The 12,351-nt window shown below is 39.1% G+C and overlaps 1 protein-coding gene across 2 annotated transcripts; it reads right to left on the reverse strand.

The window, feature by feature from the left end:
- Window positions 1-663: 663 nt before the first annotated feature.
- On the reverse strand, window positions 664-10,248 carry LOC124366981 (probable cytochrome P450 6a13). 2 transcript variants are annotated; one of them, XR_006922847.1, is made up of 5 exons: window positions 8,542-10,248; window positions 6,229-6,450; window positions 4,708-4,953; window positions 1,183-2,864; window positions 664-1,114 (listed from the first exon to the last, which is right to left on the reverse strand). XR_006922847.1 is itself a non-coding variant. In XM_046823626.1 (4 exons), the coding sequence occupies exons 1-4, from the start codon at window positions 9,464-9,466 to the stop codon at window positions 2,686-2,688; spliced, it is 1,572 nt and encodes a 523-aa protein (XP_046679582.1). In that variant the 5' UTR covers window positions 9,467-10,248; the 3' UTR covers window positions 664-2,685. The 2 variants fall into 2 exon arrangements, 1 of the variants encoding a protein (XP_046679582.1); XM_046823626.1 differs by having other exon boundaries at window positions 664-2,864.
- Between the last annotated feature and the right edge of the window lie 2,103 nt (window positions 10,249-12,351).

The following is a 12,351-nucleotide window of genomic DNA, read 5'->3' on the forward strand; positions in this document are numbered from 1 at the left end:
GAGTTAATTATTGGGGAAGCTTAGGGGCATTTTATTAACCTAAGAAATAATATTTTTAGTGAAAATATCACTATTTTTTCTCCACTAATATTCCAAATTAACTGTAATTGTTCAAACAAAATATGAGTTCGAGACCTTGTACACACGATTGAAGTAGCTTCCTCATAAATGATTTAAATGATGTTGGAAACCATTATTTGAAATTTTAAAATTTTAAATTAATATTTTTAATTTTACTAAAAATTAAAACCCCATATAAACTGTCCTGTATAACGTGAGATACCAACCATGGTGCAGATAATATTTACACTCTGTGTATTGTTCGTAGTCGGTGACATTAATCACGGATAAATAAATACAACATTTAATTTTTACCTAAAATTAAACATTTATTCATAAAAATATTAACACAGTAAAACTAATTGTTTTAGTAACACGAACATAACTACTGACAACACTACAGCCTCATTCATCATGTACAGCAGCTTCACCTTAAAAGTGTACTTTGTGTTTTATAGACTCAATTAATTTATGTAAATAAAGTTACCATATTTTCATTTTCAGATACAAGCACGAGATCTGAAACTCAGTTTAACATTAGTTCCTTACAGCACGATGAATAAATTTATTTTAGTAAATTATTTCTTTTTCTTTTCACTTTCATTGTAAAAAACTACCCAAGTTCTCATTCTGGTGCAATAGCCAATTTAAAAAGCTAATAATTGGCTGAGTGTTAGCGAAGCTTACCACTCTAGGGACTGGAAGGATTTCATGTCTGTCTGTCTGTCTTTTAGACAACTCGAGAACTACCTGGGTTTTAGATTTTAAATAAATAATTGTACAATAAATACATTTGCAAATGAGTCGAGTACAATAATATAATATATAAGTGGTATGCAAGAGTGTTTTTATAGTTTTCTAAGAAGTTATTATTTTGTTAAAAATATATCGAATTTTAAGTATTTTATTTATAGTACGAAACAAAATTCTAATATTAATTAAGAATGATAACCAAATTAATGTTTTGAAGATTACTTTAACTACCTAAAATTCCCTGAATATTGCTGCCAATAAATAACATCAACTGATATACGTCAGATTTTAAAGGCGACACCTCAGTAAACTTCTACAATGTAAGTCCAGAAAACTTCAGTAAACTTCTACAATGTAAGTCCAGTAAACTTCAGTAAACTTCTACAATGTAAGTCCAGAAAACTGATAAATATTATTAAATATGTACAACTATCAAGTGTTCCTATTGCAAGCAACCTAATTTGTTATTCAAAAATAATTTCTATACACTCATTTTTGTTTGACTTACTTCCTTAACATACTGACATTCGATGTACAGAATTAAATAGGATTATAAGGTTGGATGCCCTTAATTTGAATTAGTATCAAGGTACAAAATATGGCAAAATCTGGATCAGTATTCTATATATAGGCCATTATAGCATTATCGTCTTGCTGAACATCGTTACATTGTATGGTATAGGTTGTCTGAGCGCGAAGTTCCTAATGGATCTGGGTAATGCGCTAACTTCAGCCTAGATATAAAGGGAAATCTCAAACTAATCAATTAGGAGAATCACGGCTTGGGTTCGCTGACACAACTATAGGTTTTGTAATACAATTACCAACATAGCAAGTCAGACAATCCACCTTGTACTGAGTATGAACCGGTCAGGGACAACAATTATGGTCACCAACGTCCATTCTACCATCCTTTCTTTTCCCTTATAATTATCAACCCCTTGATTGATACGCTTCTATTTATTAGCTGAGCGTCAGCAAAGCCTATTACTAGAGAGGCTGGGAAAATATTATTTCTGTTTGCCCATCTGTCCGTATGATATCACGAAAACTAACTGACCTGTAGGCTAAAATGTTGCAATAAACTTTATTTCTATTTAGGCAATATTGAGTCCGATAATGGTGTATGACACTCAATGGGATTTGGCTGAGTTTTTTTGAATATTTTTTCATTGATCTTATGGATACCATGATGGCAACGAGAAAATAGCAGTATAAATAAATGGAATTTAAAAATGTTAAAAAATGTATTCATAGAATTAAAATTATGGAGATGAGAGTCAATGTTAAAAGTCGTTGACAAGAGGACGCTCTTAAGTTGCAGTACACTCCATATCTCACTCGAACTTGTACTATTTGAACATTGCTATGAAACGTAACTTGTAGAAAAATAAATTTAATGAATTGTGTGTCATTTCAAGAATCACCTCACTTGTAGAATGGGTTTTGCATGATCTATAAATAGACAAGAATGGTTTCTATGATATTACGTGTACACCATAGAATTTGGCTGAGCGTCATTGAAACCCATCACCTCAATAGGCTGACATAATTTATATTTCGTCGCCAGGGGATTTACAATTGTTTTCTGTACGATTGACTGTATTGCTATCTGACAGTGAGCATTTTTATAATTAAATGAGCTATAGATTTATAACTTTCATTCAGCCTCAGGGAAGCCTGTCACGCGACGCGAGGTGACCTAGCTCGATTTCTAGTGTTGTAAAAAACCATTTTTCACTGCTATAGGTCTATAATAAGCATGCGATTCTTTGACGGTAGCTTCGAGAAGAGTTTGTTACTTTTCATCCTCAGGATATAGGAGTGTTTATACCAAGTAATGAAACGCAACTATCTGCACCTTAGGCCCTATTACTGAACTGTTGCGTTTCGTCGAGTAAACACAAGCATGAGTGGCTTCGATGGCAGAGTCGTGAAAGGGTTGTTTTTCAACTTCAGTGGAACATCTGTGCCTGGAGCAAGGCTGATCTTGTAGTCACTGACTAAACTGGCCAAGGCTGTCTTCACGCTCGTCAGACCAAACTGTTTCCCTAAAATAATATAAAAATAATTAAAAACAATAGAACTTAAAGCAAAATAACTAATTATGTAATAGTTCTTGCAGGAATCAAGTCCAGATGTGATATTCAAGCAAACATCCTCTGCATAACAAGATAGATATACACACAAGTGCTAACGTTTAAGAGAATTAGTTCACAAAAATTGTGTCATGGCTACAAGCCAACAACAACATTGCGAAATGTGTATAATTCACAAATTGTGTATGACTAAATTAACAAGCCTCACAGGAACCAAAGGTTGAATTTTTTTCAATTTTCTATTCATGAAGATGACTACTGTATAACAGTGATGAGCTGTTAACATATCGTGCGTAGCTGATACACCAGGCCCTGGAATATGCCCAACCAACCACTATTGACTATCCGTAGTCAGTGGCTATGAAATCCTTTCAGGTATAAAACGTGTGTCTTCCCTTGCTTCAGTGGTGACTACGAAAAGGTTAGGTTGGAATATTGGGAAATCCCTACGAAGACTTCCTAGTATTCCCCATGTTAAGACCTGTGGGTATGTTTTTGCCTCATTAAAAAAAAACTAAAAATACAACGGAAACACTACGTGATGCTTTGAAGGGCTGGTAATTCTGCGGAAAGGGGTTGGGCCTCTGCTCTTGAGCACCTTGAAAACCCCTTCGGGGAGCCGAAGGTGTCAAACCGATCAAGTACTAGAACGGCTTTGAAGAGGAAATTCTTAATTCTCATGGGGGAAGGATCCTGACGGTAGATCCTCTTCCAACACTACTCTCAATTTGACTTTGGGAAGGTCTTCATAGGACATTAAGGTGACAGCTAATAGGGGGATATGGTCCTCGCCACAGCGCATCCAATTTTAACCCTTGTTCCTGCCATTTGGATGGGTAAAAACAGTAAAAACCTCTGTGGATTGTGTCTGAAGTCTGTGACAGCATCGAAGCTGCACTAAGAGGAAGATGAACTGGAGCCTATCTCAACATTCATAGTGAATCAACCCTTCCCACCACAGCTACGTTATGCGTAGTCAAGCTCTAATTGAGCAGAGTTCCACCGTTCCTAAAAAGGTTCTCCTGGTTTATACCTGTCCTGTAGGATCTATATTTTCTCTAAAAAATTCTCGTAGTAATTTACATGTGGGAAACTCAGTGAATTTCGTCTGAGAATTTCAGGTCACGGATTATAAAATGTCAAGACAGGTACTGGAAAAGGGGGTGACTTGGTTATATGTCAGTATACTTCACTGCAATAGAATATAGTTCTACTTTGGCCCTCTCACTTCCAAAGACAATAGCATTGCTGTATTCGGATGAGACACGGTCTTTTACACTTTGGTTGGTAGAGACAACAGCATTGAACTTGAACTCAACGTCATTAGCAGTTTCGTATCCTCTTAAATTGGCAATGGAATGATCTCCTCAATGATTTCTCTTTCATGACATCTGAGAGAGTGCAGGTTCAGACACCGCCATCTGCAAATAGAACTGAAGGTCTTCTAAATTCAAGTGCAGGGAGAAAATTTAACTTCTTATTTAGAGAACATGAACACTGAAGTTCCTCTAAAAAGCGTCGTACATACAAATAGATGGGAAACTAAGGGAGGTATGTGTGCGCAAGAACCTATGTTCCTTATTTCTATGAATAAAGTTACATAGTAAAGTATTGGAATACTTTTTTCCAAACGTCAATATAGTGCTCCTTTTAAAATTGGACTTTCAACGTCATGACGTTTAAACTACATTTAACTTTAACGTCACCTTATTATACCACCAGCTTACCTCTAAAAATGTGTTTTAAATTTATTTAATCGTCTAATTCAGAACTTACTGCCTATTCAGGAACTCACCAATACACATCCGAGGCCCCTCGCCAAAGGGCAGGTACACATGCGGATGTAGGTTGCTGCTGTGGCTGAACCTTTCAGGGTTGAACGTGAAGGGTTCAGGGAAATAGTTGGGGTCGTGATGCAGAGAGTATACGGGTATAACCACTTGATGACCTGTTTGTATTTCCACATTGGAATTAGGCAACTTGTAGTTTCCGGAGCATGTCCTTGTTAAGTATGGAAGTATTGGGTAGCGGCGTAGAGATTCTGAAAAAGTTGTATTTTACCAGATCTTCAGATAACCGTTCCATACAGGATTGTGTGTCAAATCCTGCATTCGGTGTTATATCAAATACAAAGTGAGAAATAATTTATTTCGGCTTGGTTAAAAAGTTCTTCTGAGAGATTTCGCAGCTTGACAGCTTAGTAAAGTGAAGTTGGTAGACTGTAATATACTCTGTCAGAAATATGTTCGGTGGTTGTCTTCGATAATTTATACATACAAATGACTGATTTATGAAGACGAGTCATTAAGAACATATATGAAGTACTTTTGATAGAAACATCAACCTCATTCCATTTCAAGAAAACAGTGCTTTAATAATGCACCAAGATATTACCATTTCTAAAGGATTCATACACCTTGTTGGAGTACCAGCTTCATCTTGTTGGAATAAAATACTTAATTTATAAATAAACTCTCCAATAATTATGAAATGTTATTTTTGTGAGGTCTTTCGTGTTCGAGGAACACATCATCAGAACCTTATAACCCTCATAAGGCCTCACAAAAATAAAATTTCATAATTATTAGAGATTTTCTTTATATTAAGTAGGATTCATACATTTGAGGCCACCCAGTGGTCTCTCACACAGTCCATCCCGTCAAATTAAAATTTACTCAAAATAATCAGAAATCTTGAGACAACAAAATTTTCAAGGTTTATAATTATTTTTAACATGTATTTTACGTCACTTCTAATTGTAGAGGATGTATCAAACACCAATTTTTTTACGCTAAAAAGTGTTAAGAACGTGATTCTCGAAATGTTTATAGTTTCACATAATTTGATAACTTTCTACTTAACGTCTAATTATTTTATGGATCTCTGAGCTTTCAGGTCTAGGTTTTTTAGGTGCTATTAAATCACTTAGTGAACACCGAAGTCTTTAGACATCACTAGATTGTTCATCCTTTTAAGTGGCAAAATCACCGATATATTGAAAATTTAAATACTCAAACTAAGATATATTTTGGTATATCAACAGAGTACATAGTAATCCTTATATATTTCTGTAATAAGGTTATCTCCTTAATCCAAGTTTTTTAGAACTTCAACGTCAATGAGAAGTTCAAACAGTTCTCAAATTTTCAGTTCGATGAGAATTCTTTCTATTTCCATTTTGTTACTTTGCTCAGATTTTTGTCAAATTTGAAAAGAAAATTTTAGGCCATCTTAATGCTTTACCTATTTTTATAAGAATTTGAAAATGACAGATCCCCTCTCCCAACTATTAGAGGGTAAGGATGGAGTTACTTACCCTTTATGACTTGTTCCATATAAGACATTTCCTGCAGGGCCTGGTAGGATATGTCACCCCCGTGTCTGCCCAGGACCTCTTTCACCTCCCAGGAGAGTTTATCCTGTATCCTGTTGTCACATGCCAGCTCGTACAGACAGAACATGATCGTGTTGGCTGTAGTCTCGTAGCCAGCCGCGAAGAACGCGAACGTCTGTGCCGTGATCTCTTCTATCGTTAGACCTGAGTGACCAATCAGAATTTCTACGAGTTTTAATCTAATCTAAGTTTAAAATATGCTCTGACAAAAAATAATAAAAGTAAAATGTCCTAAGATGATCAGTCGAGTACCCGTAAAGAAACGTTTATTGCTGTATTAGACTTCAATGTACTAACAACTTTGAGTATACTGTATTTAAATAATGAGCTCCATTACAATATAAGATCAGAGAGAGATTTAAGTAAAATATAAATACATTTCATTAAATATGGTTTCCACACATAATGTACTGTTGATTCTATCTGAATGTTGAGTTTATCTCCAGTTCACCTTTCTCTTAATGTTGCATCCGGAACCTGACGCTGTCACAGACTTGACTCCTGGAACTGGAGTCTGAAGAGATACACAAATCGGTGATTTAATAAGGATTGCTTTAGGGAAGAGGAAGATTAGAAGAGCCTAACCAATTTTCTATGAATAAACCGTGACGCTTTCTTATAATATAGTCTGTTGTTCATAGTGAACCAAATTCTATTAAACTCGTTCTTTGATGGTTTTCGCATTAAATATTCAATTGATATTGAAAGTTTTAATTAAACTATCTTTATCCTTGTACGCATATATAAAAATTTTGTGGCACAGATTTTGTTGCCATATTCCTCCGAAACGGTTTAACGATTTCGAAAATTTGTTATGTACACTTGGTAGGTTTCGGAATAGGTTGTTATCTATTTCTCATACCCAGTGATAAGGGTGGTCCACTCCAATTTTTTTATTTTTTTGACAATTTTCTTTAATTTTTTTTTTATTTGGAATTAAAAGATGCATACAACCCTAAATTTTGCAAAGAGGTTACATCTTTGCTATTGCTTGTACAAAGTCCAATACGTCATCACGACATTACAGCAAGTGTGTTCAGACAAAAATTAAACTCTTAGATAAGTTTCATTCCAAAATTACACGTATTCGATCCGACACGTTGCAGGATGTACTCAGTTGTTAACACTTACAATAATTTGTTTCTTTCTTTCTACTAAAATAATCTCTAAAAAGAATTTATATGGCAGACAATGTTTGCCGTTTCAGCTAGTATACCAATAAAAGTGGTTTAATCCCATTTACTTTATTTCAAACTTGTTTGACTTGTCATCATTTAGACCTGAAACAATTTGTTTATTCCTATCCCAAAACCGTGTTTTGTGCTCAACTTTTTTTAATTGAGTTTCATGGAAATGTGTTTTGTTTATTTTATACCGCTAGTTAGAACTTTATTGTAAACTAGTTTTGACTTAGAACTATTTTTCCCCTTCACACAGTCTAAAGCTATAATCATTTGAGCAACTTTTTGTATTTCGTATATTTGTGCGACTGTATGATACAACAGATCTCGCACCCCCCCCCTTCCCATTCAGTAACAGTCGCAGAATGAAACCAATCCGTACATCACCAGTCATAAATAATAGAGATACTACATTTAAGTAAGTTTAGTTCAGAAGTTTTAGAATGGAATTTACCAATTACTTACCATATTTATACAAATGTACATAAGTTATAAAATATATTAATACATATTTTTCTCACAGACACACACACATATATATGCATCTTTTTTATATATTGTTTAAAATAGCTATGACTGTGTAAATTTGAAAATTTCCTTACAATTGGAGTTTATTTAAATTTACATTACAAATGTAAGTTTTAGTTGCAAGCAATCATACGAGCAAAAATACTGAGTCATGTTAGGCCTCTCAATGGGTAAATTAGTCATAACATTAGTAGTTTCAATGGATGATATGAATGTTGGTCTGAAGAAGTTTGGTTATTTTTTAGCATGTGCAAATGGAACGCCCATACGTGGATTCGAACCCGAGTTACCTTGTGTAGAAACCGAGACTCTAATGAGCTAGCTGTCATTTACGACAGTCCTAACATTAAAACATCTACAGGACCGATTCAAGAAATATTTCTTAAAATTGTTTATTATTTTTAGCCATTTTGAATTTAGGTATAATTTTCAGGCAGTTATGAAATAAGACGCCTTTCTTCATGTCTTCTAACATTTTGCGTTAGAACAATACTAACAGCCTCAGAACTCAATATAACATCTTTACCTTCTCTTTTACGCAGGGTAGAGCTGCCTGGAAGGTCTGGAGACTTCTCCCCCTCCTCCAGGATACTCTGGTTCCGCCTCAGTTTGATCAGCAGGTCCAGGAAGTCAAATCTCTCCACGGACTGACTCTCCCGGTACTCGACTGCCGAGCGGATTGTTCGGGTGAAGAATTCAGTGACGTCTGAGTCCATATAGTTAAAGCAATGGATCTTTTTGAATATCGGAAATGCATTCATGAGGTACATTTTGAGCAGCATGACGACACTCACCTCATTGCTCTTCCTCCCCATCAGACAAAACTCCGAGTCCACATTCTCGAGTGAGTTTATCTCTACACCGTAGACACACGTGGCTATCACGTCCATGGTGAAACGAGACATGCAGTCCTTCACGTTCACGACACTGTTGTTCGAGGTGAGTTTCGTGAACGCTTTCCTCAGATCGGCACTGCACCTTTGCACCAAACAGAACATCATCTTCACCTTGGCGGCTGTGTACGCCGGGGCGAGTTTGTGCCTCATGTCTCTCCACTCCTGCCCCTTCAGGTTATACAAGTGGTTCAGTAGATACTCCGCGGGGTTCGGGTCCACCATCGTGTGATCTGTGAAGTTGCTGAAATCCTTTTCCAGAATATGACCGATCAGTTCAGGATCTCTTACGAGTAACGAAGGGTTCCTTATGTCGATGAGGCCGACGAAGCGTTCGTCTCTGAAATCTCTGTAGATCTGGTCGTACGTGATGCCTCTGTAACATCTGTTCCACACGTTTCGAACAGTGGACCCAAAAGGGAACACTGGTGGAACATGAGGCACCCCTCTCTCTTCCCAGTAGCCGTAATCTTTGACAAAATACACGTAAATGGCCCAAAAGATGAAAATTAATCCGTAAATTAACTCGGCGAACGTGTTTTCAATCACCATGCCCATTTCACCGCCACAGATTTCACACTATCGATATTCAACACTATCCATCTCCGTGTAACTTCCTTTAATTCAATATTTATTGTGAACTCTCTCGTCAAAAATAAAACTAAAATATTATATTATATACGTTATATTTTCATAAAAAGTATTTTTCACACTGAAACTTAGAAATATCCGTACTACTAATAAAGCTAAGCAAAACACAAAGCCTCTATATTATCTGTATGAAGGTCAGTCACAATCTTGTAATCTCTTCCACTCACAATTGTGATACTTGTTATCGCTGTCAAAGTGTCAACTGTGTCTCTTCGACTGTGCCTAGACACACAATTGACTCTATCTCCTCTCCTCCTCCTCCCCCCCACGGACGCACGCACACCAGATTATTTAATCAAAGGAGTGTTCGAACTCCTCAACTCGCGTTCCCTATCTCCTCGCTCGGTATTTTGCACTAATAATAATTTTTAGTCTTACATTCTTATTGGATTGTAAGCCTTTAAATGCACCAAAGTGATGTTATCTGTTTTGGTAGGATTCATTTTAGAAAATGTTATAACCACAGTCGTTTAAGACATCTTCCCCACAGAACTCACAGAGAGAATCCCCGGAAGCTCCTGGAGAGACGATGGGCGAGCGGTCTAAGACGTCGGACTTACATAGTTAGAGATAGCCCAGCCAAGCGCAGATAGCGCAGGGAAGCTCCTGGAGAGACGATGGGCGAGCGGTCTAAGACGTCGGACTTACATAGTTAGAGAAAGCCCAGCCAAGCGCAGATAGCGCAGGGAAGCTCCTGGAGAGACGATGGGCGAGCGCTCTAAGACGTCGGACTTACATAGTTAAAGATAGCGCAGTCAAGCGCAGATAGCGCAGGGAAGCTCCTGGAGAGACGATGGGCGAGCGGTCTAAGACGTCGGACTTACATAGTTAAAGATAGCGCAGTCAAGCGCAGATAGCGCAGGGAAGCTCCTGGAGAGACTATGGGCGAGCGGTCTAAGACGTCGGACTTACATAGTTAGAGAAAGCGCAGCCAAGCGCAGATAGCGCAGGGAAGCTCCTGGAGAGACTATGAGCGAGCGGTCTAAGACGTCGGACTTACATAGTTAGAGATAGCGCAGCCAAGCGCAGATAGCGCAGGGAAGCTCCTGGAGAGACGATGAGCGAGCGGTCTAAGACGTCGGACTTACATAGTTAGAGATAGTGCAGCCAAGCGCAGATAGCGCAGGGAAGCTCCTGGAGAGACGATGGGCGAGCGGTCTAAGACGTCGGACTTACATAGTTAGAGATAGCGCAGCCAAGCGCAGATAGCGCAGGGAAGCTCCTGGAGAGACGATGGGCGAGCGGTCTAAGACGTCGGACTTACATAGTTAGAGAAAGCGCAGCCAAGCGCAGATAGCGCAGGGAAGCTCCTGGAGAGACGATGGGCGAGCGGTCTAAGACGTCGGACTTACAGTTAGAGATAGCGCAGCCAAGCGCAGATAGCGCAGGGAAGCTCCTGGAGAGACGATGGGCGAGCGGTCTAAGACGCCAGCCAAGCGCAGATAGCGCAGGGAAGCTTTTGGAGAGACGATGGGCGAGCGGTCTAAGACGTCGGACTTACAGTTAGAGATAGCCCAGCCAAGCGCATATAGCGCAGGGAAGCTCCTGGAGAGACTATGGGCGAGCGGTCTAAGACGTCGGACTTACAGTTAGAGATAGCGCAGCCAAGCGCAGATAGCGCAGGGAAGCTCCTGGAGAGACGATGGAACGAGCGGTCTAAGACGTCGGACTTACATAGTTAGAGATAGCGCAGCCAAGCGCAGATAGCGCAGGGAAGCTCCTGGAGAGACGATGAGCGAGCGGTCTAAGACGTCGGACTTACATAGTTAGAGAAAGCGCAGCCAAGCGCAGATAGCGCAGGGAAGCTCCTGGAGAGACTATGGGCGAGCGGTCTAAGACGTCGGACTTACATAGTTAGAGATAGCGCAGCCAAGCGCAGATAGCGCAGGGAAGCTCCTGGAGAGACTATGGGCGAGCGGTCTAAGACGTCGGACTTACAGTTAGAGATAGCGCAGCCAAGCGCAGATAGCGCAGGGAAGCTCCTGGAGAGACGATGGGCGAGCGGTCTAAGACGTCGGACTTACATAGTTAGAGAAAGCCCAGCCAAGCGCAGATAGCGCAGGGAAGCTTTTGGAGAGACGATGGGCGAGCGGTCTAAGACGTCGGACTTACATAGTTAGAGAAAGCCAGCCAAGCGCAGATAGCGGAGGGAAGCTCCTGGAGAGACGATGGGCGAGCGGTCTAAGACGTCGGACTTACATAGTTAGAGATAGCCCAGCCAAGCGCAGATAGCGCAGGGAAGCTCCTGGAGAGACTATGAGCGAGCGGTCTAAGACGTCGGACTTACATAGTTAGAGAAAGCCCAGCCAAGCGCAGATAGCGCAGGGAAGCTCCTGGAGAGACTATGAGCGAGCGGTCTAAGACGTCGGACTTACATAGTTAGAGAAAGCCCAGCCAAGCGCAGATAGCGCAGGTTCAAATCCTGTCTGTTGAAGTTCCATTTTTTGTCAGTACCACGACCTTGTACTTTATCGACTCTCCTCCTTATTCTGTTTGATAAGGTCCTCGCGCAATATTTATATCTTTAAGGCCCAAGGGGACGAACAGAGGAAGGCGAAAATTGAATCGGCCTATCCTCAAGAAATCACTATACGATTAATTATAGGCATTATAGCAACCATTTTGGGCAATTGTGTAGGTTGGCTGGATGAAAAACTTCTGAAGAAATTTTAATTATGACAAGATTTTATTCAAATACCTCCCGTGGAGGGAAAGGTAATTTTTTATTTGGAGTTTTAACTCTTGTCTTATATAACTTATAATTGATTACATATAGCCTTTTATCGATTATA

The sequence above is a fragment of the Homalodisca vitripennis genome, chromosome 7, assembly GCF_021130785.1.
Source record: "Homalodisca vitripennis isolate AUS2020 chromosome 7, UT_GWSS_2.1, whole genome shotgun sequence".
NCBI classification, from domain to species: Eukaryota; Metazoa; Arthropoda; class Insecta; order Hemiptera; family Cicadellidae; genus Homalodisca; species Homalodisca vitripennis.

What these genes read in the sequence shown, in the direction of transcription:
- LOC124366981 (XM_046823626.1), bottom strand. Translation starts at nt 9,466, where the DNA reads ATGGGCATGGTGATTGAAAACACGTTCGCCGAGTTAATTTACGGATTA. An exon ending in TACCCTGCGTAAAAGAGAAG is followed by an intron (nt 6,451 to 8,541) that starts GTAAAGATGTTA and finishes TTGGTCACTCAG; the next exon opens with GTCTAACGATAGAAGAGATC. An exon ending in GGGGCCTCGGATGTGTATTG is followed by an intron (nt 2,865 to 4,707) that starts GTGAGTTCCTGA and finishes ATATTATTTTAG; the next exon opens with GGAAACAGTTTGGTCTGACG.